At 52.0% G+C, this 17,356-nt stretch overlaps 1 protein-coding gene across 1 annotated transcript in view; it reads left to right on the top strand.

The window, feature by feature from the left end:
- URB1 (URB1 ribosome biogenesis factor) overlaps positions 1-17,356 on the top strand; it is a 56,540-nt gene that overhangs the window by 18,806 nt on the left and 20,378 nt on the right. The window contains 13 exon segments of the mRNA XM_081803047.1: positions 827-1,039; positions 2,704-2,820; positions 3,525-3,663; positions 4,421-4,591; positions 5,580-5,773; positions 7,740-7,958; positions 8,719-8,898; positions 9,748-10,603; positions 11,747-11,948; positions 12,616-12,802; positions 14,848-14,906; positions 16,454-16,647; positions 17,298-17,348. Coding sequence (XP_081659173.1) covers positions 827-1,039; positions 2,704-2,820; positions 3,525-3,663; positions 4,421-4,591; positions 5,580-5,773; positions 7,740-7,958; positions 8,719-8,898; positions 9,748-10,603; positions 11,747-11,948; positions 12,616-12,802; positions 14,848-14,906; positions 16,454-16,647; positions 17,298-17,348 — 2,782 coding nt within the window.

Here is a 17,356-nt window from a genome sequence, read left to right as displayed (position 1 = left end):
ATCTTACTTAAAATCTTATGGAACTAATAGTGTGGAAATGTATGTGGGCATTTTTACCTGTTGTATTTCCAGGAAGGTGTGAGTGTGCAGGGGGCGCTGGGATCTGTGCCCTTTTTTCCAGGTCCTCTCCTGAGGTTCACCTGCATTGTAGTTGAGGATTGACACATGTGCTCCATGCATCCGCACCTTTACCGCCACTTAAAGGCGAGGCAGCCGGGGCACAGAGGGCTCAGGACACCTGTGCAGGATGCCAGCCGTAGCTGGAGGACCCAGGATTGGCCCCAGGCAGTGTTGCCCATGGCCCTGCTCTCAACCTCTGCACCCCACCATGAGGTCACTGCCACGGACCCCAGAGAGATGACCAGCCAGGGGTGTCGTTTTTCACCCCAGCTGAACAGGGCCAGTGGGAATCCTGCTGATTTATTTGGAAAGTGAACAGAGGGAGGCCTCTTAACTTTGCAAGAAACTGGTATTAAAATATTAATTTATATTCAGTGCGCCACCTTCTGCATACAAGGTGAAGTCTGCTGGGTTTCATGAACACCAGCACTTCATGTGCTCAAGGCCAAACACAGCCTTGATGGCATCGGGACCAGGGATCTGGAGCTCCATGTACTTCGCTGAGATATGCGTTTGAAGCTCAAAAGCCTTTGTGAGAGGCTAAATTATGTATAAGGGATCGATTCTGTCCGCACTGGCATTTTGCTGACATGCAACCAGGCCCAGTTATCCAACTGCTGTTCAGGGGTTTCGTTGAGCTTCTGAGGCTCCTCACGTCTAAAATCCCAGCAGTCTCACCAGGTTGTAGTTATACGAGAGCAGATAAGAGGCCTGGGAGCATGTTGGGCATGCAGTACCTGTTTGCTCAGTGTACTATGGCCTCTGTAATGTTGAGAATGTGCTGCTTTTCAAACTCCAGGAAGGCCCAGATGCAGAAATTATTGGAGGAGAGCGATCTGTATTTTACTTATTGATGAAAATGTTTGTGACCAGTAGCCATCTGCAGCTCAAGTCATCCACCAAACTCCTGGTCATAAAGGTGAGTGTTTTCTACCAGTTCCTAATTCTGAGAGGCATTTTCACTCTTTGTTATGGTAGGTGCTTAGTAAACGGTTGTTGAATTAAGGGTGTATCAGGACTTCTCTAAACTTAAAAATGGGAGGTTTTGGGGCGCCTGGGTGGCTCAGTTGTTGGGCGTCTGCCTTCGGCTCGAGTCATGATCCCGGGGTCCTGGGATCAAGCCCCGCACCAGGCTCCCCACTCAGCAGGAAGCCTGCTTCTCCCTCTCCTACTCCCCCTGCTTGTGTTCCCTCTCTTGCCCTGTCTTTCTCTGTCAAATAAATAAATAAAATCTTAAAAAAAAAAAAAAGGGAGGTTTTATGGCAGTTTTATGACCCCTAAACCCAGCTGTGTTCCCAAGAGGCAGCATGGAGTGGAAAACGTGGGCATTGAGGTCCTGTTCCTAGATCTGAGCCCTGCTTCTACTCCTTCCTGGGTGGCACTGGGCAAATTACTGAACCTCTCTGAATTTCGTTTTCCCATGGTGAACGGGAATGATGAAACGGTAGGCTTTCAGAGGAGAAGAGAGTACTTGTGATCACGTAGTAGGTCATGCCTAGTACGTTATAGGCTCAAGAAATGGATTTCTGTTTACATAGACCATCCCTCTTCGCACATGTCCAAACTCAGCCTTCTCCAGTGCTCAGCCGTCCTTACCTCCTCGGTCACCCATAGCATGGGTGTCAAAGTCCGTGGAAGGGAACAGGGAGTTGGACTGTTAGCTTCTCTGTCTTACACTTGGTACTCACTTGATGCAGCCGTAGGAAATCGAATTCGTCATTTCTGCTGTGCAGCAAATGTCTCGCGGGTGCTACAGAATTCACGTCATTGTTTTTAGGGTGCAGAGATTCTACCTTTCTTTGAAGTGCTGGTAATCTTGCTGCCCTATAACCTCACCTGAGCTGCTTGAAGAACGTGAACGTCTGGGTCTTGACCTCTACAGGTTGTCATTTCCCTATAGGCCTGCACTTGACCCCAGGCCGATTTTGTGATCGCTGACTGCACGTAGGTGGGATTGGCACCGTCGGGTCTCCCTTCGGTGCGCTCTGCTGCAGGGCTCGTGCAGTGGGGCTGCTCAGACTCTCGGTCTGTGGCGTCGGTCCATTTGGGGACATCATTTAATCCCCCTGGTTCAAGGTCCTGCCCCTTAACACATTCTGTTCTCTTAGAAATGCTGGTGCTCCTTGCCCCAGGTCTGAGGCTTGAGGGGCCGCACTGTGGTGACGTGATGTGACTGACGTGACGTGAGTGGTGTGTTGGAGAATTTCATTTAGGCTGATGGTTGGTTGCTGTGAGGGGCTGAGTCATGCACATCTACCTGGGGTCTTTGTGACAATCCAGGTATAAAAACCAGACTCCTAAGTAGCAGCTGGGTTTTTTTTTTTTTTCTTTTTATTATTTAGGAGTTGAAAGAAAGGAATAGGAAGCAGCAAGACCAGGGATCGTGTGATCTTTAATAGAGTGCAGCATGATCTCTTTTCCTTGTTTCCCTCAACCATGGGAGTGTTGTTTTGAAAGAGTGGCTTTTGGAGTAGAACTGCAGATGAGACTTTGACCCCCTCCGTGCTCTTGGGTTTCTGTGTTATGCTGCTTCGGCTCGCACAGAGCGTGGTGACCCCAACCCTCCGATCTGCTTCCTGACAGATTCTTCGGGACACAGGGGTGTTCGAGCACACGTGGAAGGAGCTGGAGCTGTGGCTGGAGCACTTAGATTACACCCCAGAAGAGAAACGAGAGACTGTGATTCAGTTTTTGGAACGTGTAAGCACCTATTTCCAGTGTTAAAGGAGCATGTTAGTAAATAAGCCAATTAGCTTTTAGCTCAATTAAGGCATTTTTGGGGGTTTTTTGTGTTGTTGTTTTTTTTAATTTTTTTTGTTTTTTTAAGATTTTTTGTTTATTTATTTGAGAGAGAGAATGAGATAGAGAGAGCATGAGAAGGGGGAGGGTCAGAGGGAGAAGCAGACTCCCCGCCGAGCAGGGAGCCCGATGCGGGACTCGATCCCGGGACTCCAGGATCATGACCTGAGCCGAAGGCAGTGGCTTAACCAACTGAGCCACCCAGGCGCCCTCAGTTAAGGCATTTTTGATGCACTGGTGCCAAATGCCCCGTTTCTGGCTTGCTTCAGAATTCCTGCCGAGATGTCAGAATTTGCTTAGTTTTAGAATTTGTAAAATGGGTATATATTACCATGTACTATTTAATGACCTTTCGAGGATTTGTCTTTGTACGAAGAGAACAATAGTATGCTTAGAGCGATATTAAAAGCAATGGTTTATACTAAAGGAATTTTTTTTTTAAATTTTATAACAAAAAGTTAAAAACTTGGCAGAAAAATTACAGTTCTTATTGAGGACTGCTAACATTTTAGCTCTTCCCTCATTTTACCGGTGATATTTTTTGGCATATTTGCATTTCATTTGTGACCCTCAGAATGTTTTCTGCTTGACTCTTCAATGCCCAGGTTTTGCTGACTTTGGTGGCGAATCCCTATTCATACACAGACAAAGCCTCTGACTTTGTCCAGGAAGCCAGCACACTGCAGGCCACTGGGACGAAGCAGGATGCTGACGATGTCAGCATTCCTGTCTCTCACATCGACGGTAGGCGCCCCTGCCTCTATGCTCCTTGGGCTTCTGGAGTTCAAGCCACTGTGGCAAATCAGTGATGAAAATGAGCGTTGTGTTCATGTCTTATGCAGATTATAGACATCTGTTTCTTTGAGTCAAAGCTCAGTCTACTCTGGAAATGAAAATTGCCTTATTTGCTCATAGAATGGGGAGTATGTACAGAGTCTATTTGCTGGGTTATTTTTATTTGTGCAGTGTTTCCTCTGTGCCAGGTGTTGATCTCAGCTCTTCATAAATCTACCTCCTGCAACCTCGTGAACCACCCTACAGGGCAGGTGTCCTTTTCCTCATTTTATATAGGGATAAGACAGCTGAGGCACAGAAAGGTTAGGTAATTAGCTCAAGTCACACAGGTAGTACCTAGGAAAGTCGGGATTTGAACCTGACACTGGCTCTGGCCTGTTCTTCAACCCTTATGCTTTTTTGCTTCTCAGATTTTGACTTGTTTGCCGAATATCCACGTTAAGGTTTTGGGGGCTTCTCCGTGTCACTTGAGGAAACTTCAGTCTCTTACCACCTGAGCTGGATATCCTGCATTTTGTCTGGCAGAGATCTCAGGATTTTATAGGCGATGTCCTCATCTATTTAGAACCAAACTTCCTATTAAGCCTTTTCCCCCAGGGACATTTAGCTTTTATCAAACGTTCTCTTATCCCTCCCTGTGGAGCTCTTTGCAGTGGGTTCCTTCAGTGGCTCTTGCCTTGGTTTGACTGTCCCCTTTCTGACTCAGATGTTCTCGACATGGTGGACGTCCTGGTGGAGGGCAGCGAAGGCTTGGATGAGGAAATTGGATTCTTACTGAACGATGACATGATCCTGCTCACATTCCCATTCAGCGCGGTGGTCCCCGCCGCCCTGGAAGCCAGGAATAAGTTGCTCCTTGGGACAGAAAGTGAAACAGGTACCTGTGTGTCGTCAGGATACTCTGGGTGCATCATCCAGCTGGGTCTCTGCGGAGTAGGAGGTGTGATTCCAGGGGCTCTGGGAGTAATGGCTGAAAATCCAAGGCAGCAAGATTCAGACCCACCAACGTGATAGCTACTTGGCCTTTAGAGCTGAGCACGTAAGGATAAGTCTAGAGGCTAGCTGGACTTCTGGGAGATGGTCATTTGAGCATAAGTCCATAATAATGCATTTGTGGGGCTGCACAGGCCCCTGCTGGAACACTGATGTTTTCTCTTCAATGTTTGTTCTTCCTATCACGATGCTAGGCTAGGAGTCCTTCATACTTGCTGGAAATTGCTGGAACGTAGAACCAAGGAAGTACTCACAGATCACAGTGGTGTCCTTAGGGTTGCTCAGGCTTTGCTGCAATAACAAAGAAGCCCCAACATGTAGTGGTTTAACGAGTAAAGCTGTTTTTCTAGACCTTGCCAGAGCCTAGCACAGGTCACGTTGCTCTTTTGGGTGACTGTCCTGTAGGAGGCAGCTCAGGGCTCCAGGCCACTCCCATCTTGTAGCTGTGCTGTCTCAACATACGGCTTCCAGGGTCACCTTGGAAAAGGAAGAGAGAGAGGGCAGTCATGCTGAGGCTGTTCTGGCCAGGCCTGGAAGTGGCTGCCTCAGTCACGTGGTCCTAGCCTAACCACAGGCGACGCCCGCGTGCCAAGGAACGAGAGACGGATTGGTGAGCACCAAGCGAGTCCTGGCCGCACGTGGCTTCTGCATCACCTCTTCCACGCCTGGGTCTCCACTTCCAGGCCTTGGGACCGGAAGCCTGAGGGTGTGTGTGTCGCAGAGTCAATGCAACGGAGCCTGGATGCGCTCTGCAGTGGTAGCATCTGCCTTTCGGTGTGTTGGCCTGCATTTTGCTGGGTCTCAAATCCGTGTGGGAATTGGTGTTACTGATGGGTCGCAGAAGGGTGGTCACACATCTCATTCCCCGGCAGGAGAGAGCGTCGTGGCGTATCTGACGGCAGTGCTGACAGACCTGCTCCACACGCAGAGGGACCCTCTGGCTCTGTGTCTGCTGCTTCAGGCTTACGACACGTTGGAGCCTCCGGCCCCGCCTTGCTGCCATCAGCTGTCCCGGTTCCGCGGATACTACAGCCGCTGGATCCCAGAGCCAGCCCGAGAGGCCTCGGTGAGCTGGGCATCACTGCTCCCACGGAAGCCAGGCCTTGGCCTAGAAAACCCCGAGGTGCCTTCTGTGGGCCACTCTGGCTGTGCCCCAGCTGTGCAGCTGTCCGGCTGCTCAGTTTCCAGGGAGAAGCTTGTTAACCTTCTGCTTTCCCTGCACAAGAGAAGGCGCTCAGGGGGCATCATTGCTGTTCAGCTGCTAGGATGGAGCCTAGATGGCTCGGTGATGCAGGGAATTGAGTTTCCCGCAGGCTGCAGGGCTCCCTCGTCACGGTTCGGGGCGGGAGGGAGGTTGCCGTTTCTCCTTACCGAGTCATCTGGTACGTGTGGGTCCTAGCTTTCTCCGGCGGGCCTTAGCACGCTCCTCAACCGTGTGGGCTCAGCTGACCGCCCCCAGCAGTCTCCATTCTGTGAAGACCGGGAAAGTGGAAACAAAGAACCTTCTTTACGTGGGGACTGCATTCTTGTAATGGGGTGCTGCAGGTCTGGCCCCATTGCAGACTGTTTACGAATGTTGGAGGGCAGGGGGGCAGTTAACTGGGGTGTGCATTTTGTGTATATATTCAATTTTTAGCTTTTCTTGAAAAAGGCGGCTCAGGGCCTCTTTGTCTTGTGATATTTGTAGCCGTCGCTTACAGTGCTTGCATGTTTCCGTTCGTCAGGGCCCGCTGCTGGGGATACTACGTGTGTTTTAAGTCCCTTAATCCTCACAGCAGTTCCAAGAAGGTCAGGACTTACTGGGCTCATTACACACATGGGGAAACTGAGGCACAGAGTGGTTCCACCTCTAGGCAGCAATGGGAGCAAGGTCAGGATTCCGCCCAGGCAGTGGGCTCCAGTGTCCACGCCCTTCCTGGCCGCTGCCACCTTCCTCCCCGCTCCCCCCACCCCCGGCTAGGCTGTGGTTCAGACTTGGTGGTGGCCGCTCAGAGCTCAGGGCAAGCGTCGCAGTTCAGGGCTGCACCTCACGGGTGCTCAGAGGAAGGCGTCCGCTTTCTGCTGAGTAGGTCCCAGCAGTGCTGCTCACCCTCCAGGGGGCGTCAGACATGGTCTCCAGGCCCCGCCCTGAGTGCGTTCAGTTCGGCAGGGGGCCCCGGGGGGTTGGCCTCTCTCGGCGGTTCCGAGCAGCGCTGCTGCTGGTCCGGGGACCCTGCCCGGAGACCTGCTGTGTTTCTGGACACACGTGGCCTCGTTTCGTTGGCCTTGCGATGTGGAGCGTGTGGAGTTAGAGTGATATGAGGCACGTGGGGGTGAATAAAAAAGGCAGTGTGGTTGTCGTAGAAAAAATCAACAACTTCAGTTTGAGGTAGAAGTCCAGAAATTTGTCTTCATTCTGTCCGCTGTCTTGTTAGTCCCCCAACAAGATACTCTGACCAAGGCTCCTGGGGGAGGGCCTTTGGAAGGCCTGGAGCTTACCGAGCTGGCTCCTGCACGGCTGTGACCTCCCAGTTCCCAGTGATTAATCACAGTGACTCTTCTTCTTCTTCTTTTTTTTTTTTAAGATTTTATTTATTTATTTGATAGCGAGAGAGAGCGAGCATGAGTGATGGGGGGGCAGAGGGAGAAGCAGACTCCCCGCAGAGCACAGAGCCTGTTGCGGGGCTTAAGATCGTGACCTGAGCCGCAATCAAGAGTCAGATGCTTGCCTGCACAGTGACTCTTCTGAGTGAAATGTCTGTCACATGTGGCTCCAGGCTGCAGCGTCCGTTCCCCAGCGTGTGTGAACGCCTTCCCGATCCAGTGCCTTCGTGTTAAGGCCCTCTGGGAACGTACCTGTGACTGAGAACGCTGCGGCTTAATTTGCATAAATAAAATGTCACGCAGTCACGTGTTTTCTAGTATTAGGACGCGATTGTGAAGTGTCCCCTTGTCATGAACATCACCCCGTACCTGTCTTAGCAGACCGCGCACCTTTTTTATCTGTGGTTGTTTGTCTTTCCTTCCCTCCGGGCTTTTGCTGCCTCCCCAAGCCCCTTCAGACGCCAGGCAGCCTTGCGCCCCAGGGTCCTCCAGCCTCCTCCTTCGCCGCCCTGCTGCAGACGGCCTACGAGAGCGAGGGCGCGCTCCTGGACGGGCAGGTTCAGGCACGGCTGCGGGCTGCCCTCCCGCACGTCCCGATGCACCAGCTGCTGCGCTCGGCCACACACCTGCTGCTGTACCTCAGGAGCACCGTGCAGAGCTTCGGCCAGGTCCGCACCGCCCCGGCCTCTCCGCGCAGACCCCGCGTGTCCCCACATCTCGGCCTCCAGAGCGGCCCTTCGGGAGTCGGGTCCAGAGCGAGTGATGGTGTTGCTAGAGCCCTGGAGTCTCATTGTCACCCCGTTGCTCACGAGGAGACTTAGTGAGGTGACATACACAGGACCACCGCCCCACCCACCCACCCAGCCGGGGAGCCTGGGCTGCTAGTTCACAGCCTGCCCCTCCCTCCTGGACTGCTTCTCCTCCCTGGAGCAGATGTGCAGAGGTGGGTTCGGCACCCAGTATCTGCAGGCTTCCGTACCCCTCGCAGAATCTGTACCCCTCAGCAGCTGCAGACCCCTGCAGACCAGGAGCCGACATGGCCGACCCTGCTGCCAGGGTCCTTCCCACGGCAGACTGGGTCAGTGCGCTGCCAGACCCACCGTCTTGCATAAGTTGTAATTTTGTCGTTCACTGGTGAGCTTTCTGTTCCCGGTGTGTTTTACGGAGTTTTAGTTTGGGCTTCCCTCACCTTGGTCAAGATAAACCTGCATACTTCATCGAGATTTAGGGGGCACATCTTACTGAGAGAGGACTTTGAGGTTCTTGGTGTTTTACAAGGAGTTGCCACTCTAGCCTGTTGCCCTCCTCAGTCCTTGTTTCTGGTAACGTGGCCCCTTCTGGTTGTGGAGGGACGCGGTAGTCACGGTCGTGGCGACTGTGAGCCCCCCCGCCGGCCTCTGAGCAGTCGTGCGGCTCTTGTCCTCACAGCTGGGCCGAAGTGCAGGGCCTGCCCTCCTGCAGCTCCTCCTGGACCTCCTCAGGCGCCTGGTTGTCCACTGTGTGCAGCTGGATGCACAGAACCAGCAGAAATGCGAGGCCGCCCAGGCCGAATCCGACCTCTTTTTGGACATGGAGTCCATGGCCTCACTGGAGCTGGCCAATGACAAGGTACCACTGCCATTCTTCTGTGGGTCTCCTTCCTGTTAACCTTTTCCTGTCAAGTCTCAGACCTTGGCTTTTCCTCTGCTTCTGATCCAACACGAGGACGTGTTCGTTGCAGGTAAATAAGGAATCGCAGAACACCGCAGAAGGGACACTGAACCTCCCCCCGACCCCTGACCCCTGTACCCACAGATAAGCATGGTATAATGTGGGCGTGTAGCTTTCCAGTTGCCTTCCCTGCGAGCTGTTTCTCGTACACTGGGTGACACGAGCATCTTGAGAAACTGGGAACGTTTTCCTTTTGAGCAGTTGCAGCCTGTGTTGAGTGAAGGCTGGGCGGTGGGTGCGGCTGGCCCAGTAGCTCCACAGCGTGAGCTTACCTCTCCCCTGCTGGGGACCTCGAAGCCACCGTTCCCAGATGCAGGGTCTCCCGCGCTGTGATCCCGCTGCTCCCGGGATCCCTGTGTCCCTCGGTCAGGTTGATGTCGGAGGGCAGGGCTGCTAAGCAGGAACCAGATGATTGGTCTTCACCACATTTGGGCATTGCTGCATAGCCCATCCCCTGGTGGAGAGCAGTTCTGTTGTACAGTTAATCCATTCAGGCTGAATTCGTCAGACACCTGCCAGTGTGAGTGGGACACTGGCCCAGTCATGGTTCAGCTGTCACAGTTGCCCGGGGGGCAGGGAGAGGAGGGCAATGCAGTGCAGTCGGGTTATAGCTTTGACCAGGCTTGGGTTGGGGTGCTTTGGGGCTTGCGGATGGAATGGCTTAGGAATGCTGTTGTCTGCCCTCCATCCTACTCCCTGCTGGCTCTGGGCCGTGTGTGAGGTCTGTGCCTTATCACTCTATTTCAGACACTGGAGGAGGTGCTCGTGGCCATCCTCCGACACCCCACACTGGAGGGCTGGTACCTGGCCCTGGAGCAACAGGCCCTCCCTCCGCACACCCTCAGCCCCGTCCTTGTGAAACTCCTGGCAGCCCACCTCAGTGCAGGGGTCCTGCAGCTGCTAATGGCTAGCGCCCCGGTCCTCCAGAGCACTGGTCAGCGGGGTCTCCTGGCCAAGTACTTGGAGGCCATCACTCAGAGCGTGTTGAAGGAGTTGCAAAACAGGAGGACAGGCTCGGCCGCATCACCACCAAAGACCCTCCCGCAACTGGAGGCCCTGCAGGGACTGCATCCCTACATGGAGGGCGCCCAGCTCCGAGAGGTCACCCTGGCCCTGCTGAGCCTGCCTGAGGCCCAGCTGGTGACCCAGTGGCCCACGAAGTCTCCTGGGAAGGAGAGACACCTGAATGCTTTCGGCAAGGCCCTGGTCCAGCTGTTGATCAGCAGCCCCCAGGACCAGCTGCAGAGCAGTGAGCTCCTTTGGGCCTCCGAGTTTGTGAAAAGCCTGGGGGCTTTGCTCCCCACATTGGCCGTGGACGAGCTGGACGCTGTATTACTCCACACTCTGCAGAGAGAGCCCGCTCTGGCCCCTGTGGTTGGGGTGGACCTGCTCGACTACTGCCTGGCCCGGCAGACGCAGGCAGCCCTCGGCATCGCCGCCCTGCTCCTGCAGCTGAGCTGCACCCACCTCCTGCGGTTCGAGCTGTGGTGCGGGCAGCCCGGCACGGGGCTCTGCCTCCAGGAGCGCCTGGATGACTTGCTCCCTCTCCTCCACGCGTATCTCCAGGCCAGGACACAGGGCCACTGTGCACGCCCGGTGGGAGGTACAGCAGCTGGTGGCTTCGGGCAGCTGGGGGTGTTAAGTCAGAGGGCTGAGGAGGTCTAACAGGGAACTCCCACAGTTGGGGTGTGGGCTAAGTCTCTCTCTCTGTCCTCCAGCCACTGACCCAGCTCTGGAGATCGAGAAAGAGGAGAGATTCGCACTCCCAGCCCTACCCTGTCTCGGGTCTCGGCCGTGGGTTGAGGTGCTGCCCCACACTCCCATCCACCCGCGGCTCCCCCCGCAGTAAGCGGGGGAGGGCTGGGTCGAGGAAGGGTCAGCACCAGGGCAAGGGAGGCATTTGGGGTGACCGCCCTTTGTCCCAGCCCATTGTCCCCAGCAGAAGAAGTGTCAGTGAGTGACGCTGAGTCAAGGCAGCTTGGGCCCAGCCCTCTTCCTCCACCTGTAGGGTTTCAGGTCCGAGGCACTTTTTGCTCACCTGAAATTTGCCTTAATTTCTTTTTATCGTGGGTATGAATGACTGTTCACTCACTGCTTTCCCTCAGTGTGTCATGACTTTGTACCAGTGATGACAGATGTTTTAAAAAGTAAGAGAGCCCCCTTCTAGTCAGTGATTCTTTTTTTTTTTTTTAAGATTTATTTACTATTTTAGACAGAGACCGAGTGGGAGGGGCAGAGAGAGAGGGAGAGAATCTCAAGCAGACTCCATGCTGAGTAGGGAGCCTGACGTAGGGCTCGATCTCACAACCCATGAGATCAAGACCTGAGCTGCAACCAACAGTTGGACACTTAACTGACTGAGCCACCCAGGCGCCCCCTCTAGTCAGTGATTCTTGGTGTACCTCTCCAATTCCCGTGCCTTTGAGGCATGAATCGCGAGCGAGTCCAGAACTTTGGTGCTCACAGTCCCATGACCAGCTTCGAGCTAGACACTCAGGGCCCAGTGTCAGAGGGTTGACTGACGAGAGGTAACCAGTGGCATGCTGGTCAACGTTTAACAGACTGGCCCTCGCATTTGCCAATCTCCATGGCATCTGTGCTCCTGCCCTGGCCAACCTCAAGATACGAGTGTGAACTCACCCAGTCACAAAATTCCTAAAAGTTCGCCATGGGCTCTGTGAGCTGGTACGTGCTGGCCCCAGCATGCCGCAGTGTGTGACCATTTCTCCTTTTTGTCTCTGCCTAGTGTCCTCTGCTGTCATTCCCGTCTTGAGGAAGGCCCTGTGGAAACGGCTGCAGACCAGGCTTCTCAGCACAGATGGGCCCCCAGCATCCGGGCTGCATCAGGAGGTCCTGGCCCAGCTGGTTCCGTTTGCAAAAGCCAAGGACCTTGCTGTCCTCATGGACCATTTGCCCAGCTTGCTTCAGACTCCGGGCAGGCGCGAGAGGTATGAAGGCTTACGTTCCCCTCTCCGCTTCACTTTTCCCCGTAGCTTTTAGAAACTAGTGGGAAGTTGCCGCACTGCTTTCATGCCAGTTGGCGAGAAGGCACCTCCTACAGGAAGTCTTCTTCCAGCCATCCTGCCTGGAGCGAGCACGTCTCCATGAGTGGATGGCTGGGTCTGATGCCCTGAGAGCAGCGGCTCTCAACCGGGGGTGATTTTGCCCCCTCCAGGGGACAGTTGGCCACGTCTGATATTTTTTATTGTCACAACGTGGTGGAGGGGGGCTGTCGCTTCTGGCATCTAGAGGATAGAGGCCAGGGGTGCTGCTAAATATCTTCTCATGTCATAGCACTGCTCCCCCTGCCAAGAAAGAAGAATCTGGCCCAACATGTCAGTAGTACTGACACTGAGATAGCCTGATTTAGGCAAAGTCTGGACAATGTATCTTTTTTTCTGGTGCAGTAGTATTGTTTCCGGTAATTGTAAAAATGTTGGTGTATCTGTGACGCTGGAGCAAGGAGGCCAGGGCAGCCATGGACTCTGGTGCTTAGGTGCTGTCGGGGAGTGGGACTCAGAGCTGTCCCAGGTGGCCCATTGTAATGGGAGTTACACTTAAGCTGGAGGGGTTTAGGCCATCCCCCCAACTCTGTGCCTTCTGTCTTCTGTGCAGTTGGAGCGTGGCCGACTCTGTGTCTGCAGTGCTGGAAGGGTCGGCCGGAGAGCTGCGTACCTGGAGGAGGACTCTGTTGGAGTCCTGTGTGAAATGGCTGATCATATCTTTCCATGGTGGCCAGCAAGACCACGACAGTACCCGGGATCAGGAGAGGCAGATGCTGCTGAGATTTAGTGAGCTGCTGGTAGGTGTCTTTCCTTTCCTTAGAGAGCCTGATTACACTTTGAAAGGAAAGAGTGGAATAGACAGACCAGAGTTCACAGATGTGCACCCAGAAGTAGTGGGAGATGAGCAGGGCTGACTCTGCCCCGAGACGATGCGCCGCCTTCTTCCAAGAACGGATGTAGGATTTTGTCAAGCGCATTTTTGCTTCTACTGAAATGGTTTATGGTTTTGGTTTTTTTTTTAGTCTGCTAATAAGATGACTTACATTAATTGAGTTTTGATGGTTAAACTAACTTTATGTTCCTGGGATACACCTGCTTGATGACAGTGTATTACAGTTTTTCCGTATCGTTGGATTTGATGTGCTAATATTTTATTGAGAATTTTTCCATCTGTGTGCATGTGGGATATCTGTTTATAATTTCATTTTCTAGCAGTCTGTTATTTTTTGGTTTTAGGATCAGGTAACATAGCCCTCAGAATGAGTTGGGAAGTTTCATTCCAGGTTTTTCTTTCCTGTGAGCATTGTCAAACGTCGTTGCTTTCCCGTCTTCTGGCATACATTGTTCTCGATAAGAAGTTTGTCATTCTTACCTTTGTTCCCCTGCCTTAGGAGCTTTTTTTCTTTACGTTGTTTAAAGCAACATGATCATGATGTGCCTTAGAGTAGTTTTATTTAAGGTTCTTATGCTTGGGGTTCATGGAGCTTCTTGCCACTATGAGCCTAAGAGCTATCATAAAATTTGGAAATATTCAGCTATTTTTGGTCATTATAAAATTATTATTTTTGCACAGGAATAACATCCTGAAGGATATGAGTTATTCCTCAGTCCGTGATGTAAAATTGCATTAAAACTCATAGGGTCTGTGACTTGTGTTTAAACTCTGGACCCAAAATTTAAAAAGTAATCCTCAGGAAAATAACCCTAGGTGACAGTTGTGTGATAAATAGATTCGTAGGTTATAGATCAAGCGGTGTGCTTATGTTGTATCAGGAGACTTTTTAACCTGTATCTCAGCCTTAATTCATTGTGTTACAGGTTTGTGCGTTCAAAGTACCTAGGAGCCCAAACATGGCAGAACTAGGGGGCACGAGGAACATCCCTGAGACCTAGGGAGAGCTGAGCGTAGAGGAGGGTGCTGGGCTCACCCGCCACTGGTGACAGTGGCCCTTCCTGTGTGACCCTGTCGTCAGCCCCTCATCCAGGAGGCCAGCTCGATGACTGAGGGCGGGCTCTGCTCTTCTCAGGGATTTGCCTCCCCCCTCCCCTACCTCCCGTTCTCTCTCTTCTTTTTTCCTCTTTCATAGATGCACTGTTTCTAGGTTTTAGGTTCACAGCAGAGCTGAGCAGACAGTACAGAGTTTCCCTGTGCCCCCTGCTGCCAGGCACACGCAGCCGCCCACTCTGAGCCCACCTCACCAGCCCTTTTAACTGAGGAATAGTTTTCATGTTGTGAAATACAGGCCTTTTGTGTGTGTGTGTGTGTGTGTGTGTGTGTAAATATGGGCTCTTAAGTGTAGAGTTTAGTGTTGACAAATGCACATATACCCTCGTGCCCACACTCCCATCAGAGATTTTCATCATCCCAGGAAGTTCCCTTCCCTCCAGAGCACCCACCCCTGTGATTTAACTTAGCGCTGTATTTGGAGATTTTCTCTACATCGGTGACTGTGGACCAGCATTGGCCCTGCTGATGGTGCAAAGGTCTTCCGCTGGGGAGAGGTGCTGTCCTGTGTTTAAGCCATGAGCGGCTGGCCCTGTGCGTGACGCAGGCCACGAGCGCCTTCTGAAGTGGTGGACAGAGGGATAGGTAACAGGACTGTTAGGGAGTGTTTTTCTGCTCATTTGGTGATCATAGACATGCTAATAAAATGACAGAGCCATTAGCAGAAATAATAAAACAATTTAAAAAATCAAAGAAAGAAACAACTGCGTGCTTCTATGGATTCCTTAGGTCACTCACTGTTTTCCGTGTTTACTGAACGCCTCTAATTTAAGATCTGTATTCTGTGCTTTAAATGAATTGAAGATGTCCCCTGAATATTTCTTCTTTTATTCACAGAATTCCCTTAATGAAGTTGATCCTGGTGATTGGCAGAAGTTTGTGAAGACTGGACTCAAGTGAGTCCGTTTTGCTCTCTCGGGGTAATTGAGTAAGGGCGTGAGCATGCGACGCCAAGCCTGCGTGGTAGCTCGTTAGCCCGGCGTCTGTGGATCACGGGCCGCTCCCGGTTCACGGATGACGGGGTTTGGGATGCCGCGGAGGCTGGACGATTTACCCACTGACGTGACGATGACAGAAGCAGCCTTTAAAAAATGAAACATTTTTAAGAAACCAGAGCACGCAGAGAATACGACAGCAGCGCCCCGATCGAATAAGTGCCGGCAGCTTCCTGTGTTTGTCCCTATCCCCCTCCGCCCCCCCCCGCCCCATAAAGCGTCACTCTCCTGAGGTCAGGCTTCATCATGGCCATGGGTGTTTTCCTACCTTGGTTGCATGCCAACATGTCTCTAAATAGTAATGACAGTATTTTAGTTGGCTTCACTTTCTATACAAATGTATCGCCTTATGTGTCTTTTTTTTTTTCTTGCACTCAAGTGTTTTTGAGTTACCCATGCTGATACACTTAGATCTCAGCCCATTTGTTTTTGCTGCGGGGGTGGGGGGGTATGATTCTGTTTTCAGCCCCCCTCTCCCCCGCTGGTGGACATCTTCCTCCCTCCCTCCCTTCCTCCCTCCCTCCCGTGCCTGCAGTGAAGGCTGCGCGCCCCTTCATGCCTCGTGCCAGGTTTTCTCGGAGCGGCGCTCGCTGGCAGGGAGTGTGGCCACAGCTTCAGTTTTACTAGATTTTTAGCTTGCTCTCCAAAGTTTCCGAGCTCACCTAGCACATCTTTTCCTCACATCCTCACTCGCACTTGATAGGGTCAGACTCATGAAACTGTCGTTGTGCCTCTAATTTTCACTTCCCTGATTAGTCACCGACTTGAAACAGAAAAATGCTTTACTTGGCCCAAGAGAAGAGAAAGACGTGAAGGTGGGTCACAGATCAATGACTGCCTTGGATTGCCATCATGGAATAGTGACATTTCTTTTGGGCTTCGGTTAATTTGTATTTCTAGAATGCCCACTGTATGCTAAGTGATTCTTAAGGTTAGTCACATATGATTGAAAAGCTGCTGTATTCCAGAGCAGGATGCTTTCATCCCTTCAGTGGGTTCTGAGGGATGAAGGCCGAGAAGGCCTCTGAACCCCTGGATGGGAGCTCTCAGTAGCCGGACGCAAGGAAGCGGGGAGGCTGACGTGGCAGGACGGGCTGAGCAGTGAGCGGTATCTTGATTCAGGCTCAGCTCTTCTGCCTCCTGGCACTTTAACTGAATAGGAAGTTCGTTTGGTGTTCGCACCGCAGGAAAAAAAATGCATCCCCTCCCTGTTTTCAGAAATGCCCCCTGCCATGGGTGGACGGCTAGGTGTGTGATAGAGCAAGTGTCCTGCAGCGACAGTAGTGGGATCCACATGGGTAGACGGGTATGCGCTGTAAAATTGTCATCTTTGTGGTGTGTTAGAAATTTTTCTTAAGAAAATGCCAAGAGAAAGGTTTTTTGTTGTATCCTGCGAAATAAAACTCCCCTATGTGAAGTTCTTTCCCCCTTTGATTCATGCCTCCTAGATTTCGGTATCAGGACCACGCATTTTTAAAGGCCCTCCATGCTGCCATACAGTGCCTGTATCTTCCTGAAAACTCCATGTGCACGAAGCTCATCCAGCTCCCAGTGGTCCACATGATGGTCACGCAGCATTCTCTCTTTTTGCCAACTCTACTAAAGTCTGAAGAAGAGGAAAACCTGGACAATCAAGTAAAAGGTGACCCCCGCTAGCTGCGCACCAAGGTTTAGCACCGATGCGTTTTCAGAGCTAAGGAGGCATTACCAAAATGGCATTAGGATGTTTTGTTTCTGTCAAATCCAAGCCCAAGAAGTATTTCCTCTGACTTTGGGCCAAGCAGCAGAGGAGATGGTCTGAAGGGTCCTGTCCTCTTGAAGCAACGCTCTGCCTGGAGACAAAATGAACATGCTCAAGCCGGTAGAAATCCCCATGGGGTCAGTCTGTAATCAGCTGCTGGATCGAAGAGAGCCGTCCCCCGAGTTGCTGGTGTGGGTGGTAGGAAAATCACAAAGGCCCCGCTGTTTATTTAGGCAGGAGTAGATATATAGAGACTTTGCTAACATAATCACAGAGGAGCATGCTTAGGTGTTAAAATCTTTGGTGGCTTAAAATGTGGGAGGGGGAGTGAAGAGAGCAATGACAGCCCTGCCAAGGAGAGAGACAGTGGTGAAGATATGCCTCATTTAAAAAAGGAAAAAGAGGGACAAGGCACAGTCCAGAGACTGATACTGTTCAGAGGAGGATATTTCAAGCATTTAAATGTTCCCTGAAATGCGTCCTCATCTACTTTTATTTTTGTGTGCACATCCCCCTGCACTGCTATGCATTTCGGTGTTGTTTCCTTCCAGAAGCGCTAGTGGATCTGATGTCGGTGGTGGTGAAGATGTGTCCATCTGTCTGTGAAAGC

This window comes from Leptonychotes weddellii, chromosome 1 (assembly GCF_054177405.1).
Source record: "Leptonychotes weddellii isolate Sample4059 chromosome 1, ASM5417740v2, whole genome shotgun sequence".
Taxonomy (NCBI): Eukaryota; Metazoa; Chordata; class Mammalia; order Carnivora; family Phocidae; genus Leptonychotes; species Leptonychotes weddellii.
This window is presented reverse-complemented; position numbering and strand designations above follow the sequence as displayed.